Here is a 7,924-nt window from a genome sequence, read left to right on the forward strand (position 1 = left end):
ATTATGTTAAGTGAAATAAGCCAGTCATAAAGGGATAAATACTGTATGATTCCACTTACATGAAGTATCTAAATTAGTCAAATTAATGATATAGAAAGTAGAATGATACTTACCAGAGCCTGAGGGGAGGGAGTATGAGGGAGTTCAAGTTTCAATTCTGCAAGATGAAAAGGTTTTGGAGATCTCTTTCACAACAATGTAAACATACTTAACAATACTGAATTGTATACTTAAAAATGATTAAGATGATAAATTTTATGGTATGCGTTTTCTACCACAATAAAAAAAAATTTTAACCATCCTATACTGTTTCAACATTTACAACTTTATTAGATAAACAATAATAGCATCCATAACAATGTCAGCAGGAATAAAAATCTCCATTAAATGAGTGCCTAAAAACAAACAAGCAGAACTGGGTTTCAGTCTTTGTAAGTGTTGGTCTATTTCCTATTACCTTTACTCCTGGAGTAGAGCCCTTCAGGGGTCCTGATTGAAAACCTGGGGTATTTATTGAAGCCCTTCATCCTGGTGGCCCTGGAACTCCAATTTATATCCTCTATCCCTGCGAGATTGCCAGAAGATCTGCTCAGATTCTCAGGCTGTCATCCACCAATTGTCACTCAGCAAATGTCCTAAAGGGAAAAGTGACACTCTGTCAGGCTTACCTCTCTGTGCTTCTCTTCTCCATGAGATCTTGATCCCTCAAATCCTTGATGCCTTGATGCCTTCAGGCAGATATGTGAAATATTTTATTCAGTTTTTCTGGTTATTATCAACAGGGGCTATAGTATCAAACTAGTTTGCTCTATCTAGAAGCAGAAATCCTTGAGAGGTATTAAAAGAAGCCTGAATAGAGAGAACTTCCTAGTGGTAGTTTGGATTATAGGCTAATAATGAAGTCGAATGTATGTATGGGACCTGAGCTGGACCTGACCTATGTTTGAGTCCAGTCTTTACCACAAACTGTGAAATCTTGGGAAATCAGATCCTGGGAGGCTCAGAGATAAACTTCTAGTGTGTGGACACCATGTTTACAGATAGATTGTAATGTGCATTTTTAGTCTCATTTTTGCTATTTTATGTCCATCTCTATTCATCTTTTGCATCATTTTAATATATGCTCTTCTTTTAAGGTTTATTTATTTATTCGAGAGAAAGAGAGAGGGAGAGAGCAGGGGAGGGGCAGAGAGAGATGGAGAGAAAGAATCCTAAGCAGCCTACATGCTGTCAGCACAGAACCTGCTTGGGATTCTTCCTCTCTCTCTGCCCCTTCCCAGCTTGTACTCTTTCTGTCTCTCAAAGTAAATAAATAAAGACTTTTTAAAAAAGTGTTTTAAAAGTCAGAGATGTATAACTGACTGAGCCACCCAGGTACCCCAATATATGTTCTTTTTTTTAAGTAGGCTACATGGCCAACATGGGGGCTTAAACTCATGACCCTGAGATTGAGAGTCAGATGCTCCACCAGTTGAGACAGGCAAGTGCCCCTAAGTTCTTTTTTTTTTTTTTTAAGTAAGTTTCATGCCAATGTGGGGCTTGAACTCACGACTCTAAGATCAAGAGTCACATGTTCTACCAACTGAGCCAGTCAGGCACCACAATATATGCTTTTCTGAAACATCATGTTTCACTGTTAGTCATCTTAAATTCTTTCTGGAAGGAGGCAGTATGTTAATCGATTTACTCATTAATTCACTAATTAAAATAAATATGTTTACTCCCTGGACCTGTTTCCTCACCAATAAAACAGGAATAATGATCTCTTCCTTAGTTTACACAATTGAAGTTTCAGATCATATGAGATAATGTATGTAAAAATGCTTTGTAAAGCAATGTACCAGCATCATTAATTTATTTGAAAGTAGGAGTCCTGTTGAATATCTTTTCTTCCTTGCCCCCCGTAACCCAACCATTAGTGTGTCTTACCAATTTCATGTCCTGCATTTCTGTCAAATCAGTCCACCTCTATGTTCACCATCACTCCCCTGACCAGGCCACCATCATCTCTCACTTAAATCATTATGGCAGACTCTTACTGGTCCTCTCTTTTCCACTTTGGCCCCCAGCCAGCGTGGTATTTTATTTTTTAAATCCATTTTAAAAATACTTTTATTTATTTTTGAGAGAGAGAGAGAGACAGTGCAAGCAGGGGAGGGGCAGAAAGAGAGGGAGACAGAATCTTAAGCAGGGGCTTGAAATTGTGAACTGTGAGATAATGACTTGAGCTGAAGTCAGGAAGCTTAACTGACTGAGCCACCTAGGAGCCCCAGAGTGGTATTTTAAGAAATGCTAATGTGATTGTTACTCCATTGCTTAAAGTCCCATTTGTTAACTTCCCAGAACTCTGAGGATAAAATTCAAAATCCTTAACTCAACTCTGCAAAATTCAGCCCTTGCCTTACTTCTCATCACAGGCTTTGCTCCATCCAGTCCCTTGACCTTCCTTTGATTGTTCCTTCTCTTAGGGCTTTTGCATATGCTGTTCTCTTTCCTCCTATACCGTCCCACCCCTTGCCCCATTGCCTAGCTATCTTTCCTGTTTCCCGGCTTAAATTTGCTTTGTCAGGGAAACCTCCTTGGACCTCCACACCTAGGTCATAGAACTTGAAACTTTTCCATTATAGCAGTTATCACAATGGCAAGCAAATAATTAACAGTATAAGCACTTAATACTGTTTCCTTCTGCTGGAATATAAGCTCCTTGTTGGTAAGAACACATCTATCTAATTTATTACTGTATTTATTACCAGTTTCTGTTACAGTTCCTGATGAACAATAGTGTTCAATAAACGTTTGTATCATGAATGAATAAATGAATCCTTCTTGGGTATACACTGGCCACTTTGTTTTTCTGCCAGAGGCTGGGAAGTTGAAAGGTGTGGATGTAGTGGGAAGCAGGACTGAACTTTCTGGTCACTCATGCCTCCATCTTCCTCGCATCTCCCATTCTCCTTTCCCCAGCTCAACCAAAACATAGCAATATGTCACAGGCTCCCCCAAAATGCCCCAACTGAAATACTGCCAGAAAGTGGGTGTTTGTGGAGTTCCCTGGGAATTGTATCAGGAGAGATTATCTCTATTAGTACCAAAAGTGAAACAAATCCAAAAAGGGATACCAGCCCATGACTCCCCCATTGCCCTCCCAGAGCCAGAGGACTCACTGTGGTGAAAACAGTCTTTCAGTCTGTCTTTTGGAAAGAAAACAGCCTTTTCTTTCTCTTGCAAGTTTTTGTTATTTTTCAAATAATTACAATACATTGTTGTGGTATAAAGATACTAAATATGAGAAGTGAGATGATTCATATTCAGAAATACCAAATAAAAGCTGTGCTGTCTAGTTAACAATAGGTTTACAACCTATTGGAAATATGTATCACTCTTCGGCTGGCGCGCGCGCACACACACACACACACACACACACACACACACTGGAGTCCCAAACCCTTAGATACCTGACTTCCTGGTTCTCCTTACTCTCTCCATTTCAGGAGCTTATTTTTCACGGGCTTTGCAATGAGCATGCGCCAAATAACTGAGGTCTCTGCATCACCTCAAGAAACGTACCTTTGCTCCCATTAAACTACTTTTTGCCTTACATGGGCATAGGCGACTTCCTGGTAAGGCTGTAACCTCTGTTGTACTCAGCCAATGAGGAATCAGGGGAGGGACTTGCATGGTAGGAGATAAATTGCCTGCTGTAACCACCCCTAGTGTGCCTGTCCATCAGACACCCCTCTTGCAAGAATGTTGATTAAAGCCTCCCTTCACTGTGCTCCGAGTCTCCTCTCCCTCCTTTGACTGGGTCAGTGGGCTTATTTCTTACACTAAAGGGTATACAGAAAGCCTTACACCCAGGCACTGAATTGCCCTACACCAAAGCAATAGCTTTCCAGAAATATTCTACATAAACACAAACAAATTCATATATATTCTCCCCCCACACCATTTATGCAAAGCTAGTATACTATTCACACCTTGCTTTTTGCATTTAATGGTATAACTTGGAGATGGTTCCATATTAATTCATGTAGAGCCAGTTCATTCTTTTTCACATTTGCATGGTTGTCTATTGAATATAATTTATCTATCTAGTACCTTATTTATGGATGTTTATATAGTTTCTGATATCTTGCTATTGTAACTACCAGTACAATCAATATATTTCTATAAATTTCATTTTACATGTTTGGTTATTTGCATTAGAATATGTAGAAGTGAAATAGCTGACTCAAAAATATAGACACTTAAGGTTTCGGTAGATATTACTTAATTTCCCTCTATAAAGCTGAATCAATTTACATTCTTACTAGGATTATAAGAGAATAACACTTTCCCACACCATCACTAACTCAGAAAGTTGTCAAACTATTTTATCTTTGCCAATCTGATAGGTGAAAGAAATGATATCCCAGGGTAGTTTTATTTTGCATTTATATTAAATAAGGGTGGACATATTTTTATGTATTTAAGAGAGACATTTGAATTTCCTTTTTTGTGAATGGTCCATCATATCCTTCACCCATTTTTCTATTGGTTTGTTGTTCTTGACTTATTGATTTGCAGATACCTTTTACATTAAGGAAAGTAACACTTTGTGGTACAAGTTTCAAACATTTCTCCCAGTTCATTGTTCTAACATTCTCCCAGTTCTCCCAGGTCATTGTTCATATATTCTAACTTCGTTTATATTAATTTTTTAAGTTTATTTATTTTGATAGAAAGAGAGTGAAGGGAGGAGGAACAGAGAGAGAGGGAAACAGAATTCCAAGCAGACTCTGCACTATCAGTGTGGAGCCTGACGCAGGGCTCGAACTCACAAACCGTGAGATCATGATCTGAGCAGATGTTCAAACAAATGAGCCACCCAGGCTCTCCTAACTTTATGAGTTTTTCCAACTAACAAAATTATAAGGAATGAAATTTATCTATTTTTTCTTTATGGCTTCTGGGGTTTGTGTTATATTTTAAAAGGCATTCCCCAGGCTGACTTAAAAGTAAGTGTCTTATCTTTCCTTTCAGTACTTTTAGGAATTAATTTTTCACATTTAGAGTTTTGATTCATCTGGAATTCATTTTGGTATATGGTGCAAGGTAGGAAACCAACTTTATTTTGCAAGCTTTCTGTACCCAAACAAGTTACTAGTGAATCCTTATCTTCCCAATGATTCAAAGTGCCACATTTAGCTCATACTTAATGCATACATTTTGGATGATGTGCTTTCTCAAGTGAAGTGATGTCATACTATGTTGTAGTATCTAGGAATCCTGGTTCTACTATATAAGGAGTTAGAAATGTAGCATGACCAGGCCTACTAGATATTAAAACACATCTTAGATGTTGTAATATAAAACATCTTTATATCTTTAGATCTTTTTAGATTATATTTTATATCTTTTAGAAACTTCCTTTTGAACCTTAGAATCAGCTTTTCCAGTTTCAGAGAAAAAACTTGTTAAAATTTTTATGGGGACTGCATTAAACTTAAGATTAGCATACTAAATTATCTTTTATAATAATTTTTTAGTAGATTCATGGTTTCCAGGTAAAAACCACTTCATCTTCAAATAATAAAAAATTTACCTCTTCATTTCTTGTGAAGAATCATTTTTTTTGGAGGAATAAGAAGGCAGAAGCTTCATTTTTTTTAACATAATAAGATTCCTCAAATGGGCAATGGTTCAAAGTTTTAAAAGTATAAAATTGTAAACAGGAGAAAAATCACCTTCCTATTCCATTGTCCAGCTCTCCTCCCCACGGGCAACCAATGCTCTTTGTAGTTTCTTTTATATCCTTCTATAGATATCCCATATGCATGCAGGCCAGTATTCTTGCCCCTGAGCGTGCTAACAGTCTTGGAGAAGCCCCAGCAAAAGCTGGGCTTTAGAAGACCAAAGAGGGCCAAAGAGGAGGTCCTCTCCTGTGTCTTGTCTCCTCAGTGACCAAACAAGTAGAAATAGAAAAAGATATAGGTCTTGAGTCCCAAGATAGTTTTCCATCTTCTCTGCTAGAGTCCCAGATCTGGTAGGCTTGGAAGAGCTGGGGCTCTGACTTCTACTTTTAGGATATTTGTTTTTCACCAACAAATTCTACCTCCTTATCTCCTTCACACAGATGATCTCCAGACATACAGGTTCTCTCTATTACCAAAATAGCCACAAACATCTAGCAACTTGAAGCCCATGATATGTTTAGGGCCTGAAATTTGGAGTTGAATGTGAGCCTTCTGTTTAGAGTCATCTCTTCCATAATCTTCTCTTGTTGTCCAGGTAATATCTCTGAGGGTCTCTTGAAACCACTGAAATGACAGGCTTAGAAGTTTCCTCTTGGCTTCTCTAGCTGGCTGATCTTCCTCCATTCCACCCACTGCTCCAGTCTGGCACAAGAGATAAAATGAAAAAGGGTAACTCCCAGCAGCTGGTCCAAGAGATACTAGTGGGGAGGGAGCAAGAGAAAAGAAATATGTGGGGGCCTCACAGGAGGAGTGGAAGAAAACTATACTATTTATAGATTCTTAAACCAATGAAAATACCTCCATCATTTTCTCTCGGGACAGATTCAGAGAGGAAGCACTGAGCAACAGTTCAAGACAGGCATTTCCTGTGGTCGAGTGGATAAGATCAGCCTGCAGCCATGGAACAGGGTGAGCCAAGCCATCTATCCATGGGGCTTACTTGACTCTCAGTAGCTCCTCCATCATAATGTGTTTTTATTACAATAAGTAGGATGGTGGTAGAGGTGATGGGGGGGGGCTACAGTGGGTGGTAGTTGTGGGTGCTGTGGTGGTGGTGGCAGTGGTATGGCTATGGGTGGCAACATGGTAGCTCATTGGTGGTAAATCGTTGGTCATAGTTGTGATGACAATGATGGTGGCTAACATGGGTTAATGTTCTTACCCTTAACCTGGATTTATGGCATCACAACATGATTATCCTCTGTAGGTTGTGATACATATGGAAGATAACCCTGGGAAAGCATGAGGGTGTCACAGCCTCAAAGCTAAGTGGGAGAGAGGTGCCTAAGATGGCTCAGTCGGTTAAGGTTCTGACTCTTGGTTTCGGCTCAGATCATGATCTCACTGTTCGTAAGTTTGAGCTCTGCATTGGGCTCTGCGCTAAGGTGCAGAGCCTGCTTAGGATTCTGCTCCCTCTTTCTCTGCCCCTCTCCTGCTTGCTCTCTATCTCTCTCTCTCAAAATAAATATAAAAGCATGAAAAAAAAAGCTAAGTGACAGAGAAGGGGAGGTAGGAGTCAGGGAATCCAAATACAAGGGGCAGAGGCCAACATAAAGCAAGGGAACAGGTAGAACTACAGGATGCAGAAAGCTCAGGGGCCTCTGCATGTCTATTAGTATATTTACATGGCTCATTGTCAGATGAGAACTGCCTGATAGACTGTTATAATACTCTCAGGCCCCCTCCTTGGAGAGTTTTTCTGGGCTGCATGGTGCCATGGGTTTGGTGAGCCTTTAGGTGAAAGAGCCAAGTATGATCTCAGGTGAGTTGGTTCTACTGTCTGGGCCTCACTCTTCTCATTTGTAAACAAGAGAATCAGCTCAGTGATTTCCAAACCAGCTCTAAAAATTATTTGTGTTTGAAGAAGAAAGGAGTAGGAACAAAATTCTGGGTTTTATTCATTGGTTTTGGATTGGGACCAGAAAAGGAGGTCAACAATGAGAGCAGGCATTGCTCTTTTAATAATAGTAATAGTCCCATTTAATGAGACTTCCTATGTGTCTTACACTGTGCTAAGTGTATTATATATGTATTACTTCATTTAATTCCCCCAACCCTGAAAGAGGGATGATTCCTTAGTCTAAGGAAGAGGAAAATGAGGCTCGGAGTGGTTAAATCACTTGCTTTAGGTGGCACAGTTAGTAGGTAAATTGAGCCAAGGATTTGAATCCCAGTTCATTTATGACTCC

General features: G+C 39.4%; 2 protein-coding genes across 4 annotated transcripts in view; one reads left to right on the top strand and one right to left on the bottom strand.

Moving 5' to 3' along the window:
* Window positions 1-604: 604 nt before the first annotated feature.
* CCNDBP1 (cyclin D1 binding protein 1) overlaps window positions 605-7,924 on the bottom strand; it is a 39,486-nt gene continuing 32,166 nt past the window's right edge. Inside the window, exon 12 of the mRNA XM_019442382.2 lies at window positions 605-635. Within this exon, the coding sequence (XP_019297927.2) occupies window positions 620-635 (16 nt within the window). The 3' untranslated portion in view covers window positions 605-619. The remainder of the gene's footprint in view (window positions 636-7,924) is intronic.
* Window positions 6,451-7,924, top strand: part of EPB42 (erythrocyte membrane protein band 4.2) — a 22,830-nt gene continuing 21,356 nt past the window's right edge. Inside the window, exon 1 of one of the 3 annotated variants that reach the window (XM_053889139.1) lies at window positions 6,451-6,644. In XM_053889139.1, the coding sequence (XP_053745114.1) occupies window positions 6,635-6,644 (10 nt within the window). In that variant the 5' untranslated portion in view covers window positions 6,451-6,634. Of the gene's footprint in view, window positions 6,645-6,840; window positions 7,086-7,924 lie in introns of those variants that run through there. The other 2 variants (XM_019442374.2, XM_053889138.1) reach the window with 2 other exon arrangements.

This window comes from Panthera pardus, unplaced genomic scaffold (genome assembly GCF_024362965.1).
Source record: "Panthera pardus isolate Hobbes unplaced genomic scaffold, ASM2436296v1 HiC_scaffold_24, whole genome shotgun sequence".
Lineage (NCBI taxonomy): Eukaryota > Metazoa > Chordata > Mammalia > Carnivora > Felidae > Panthera > Panthera pardus.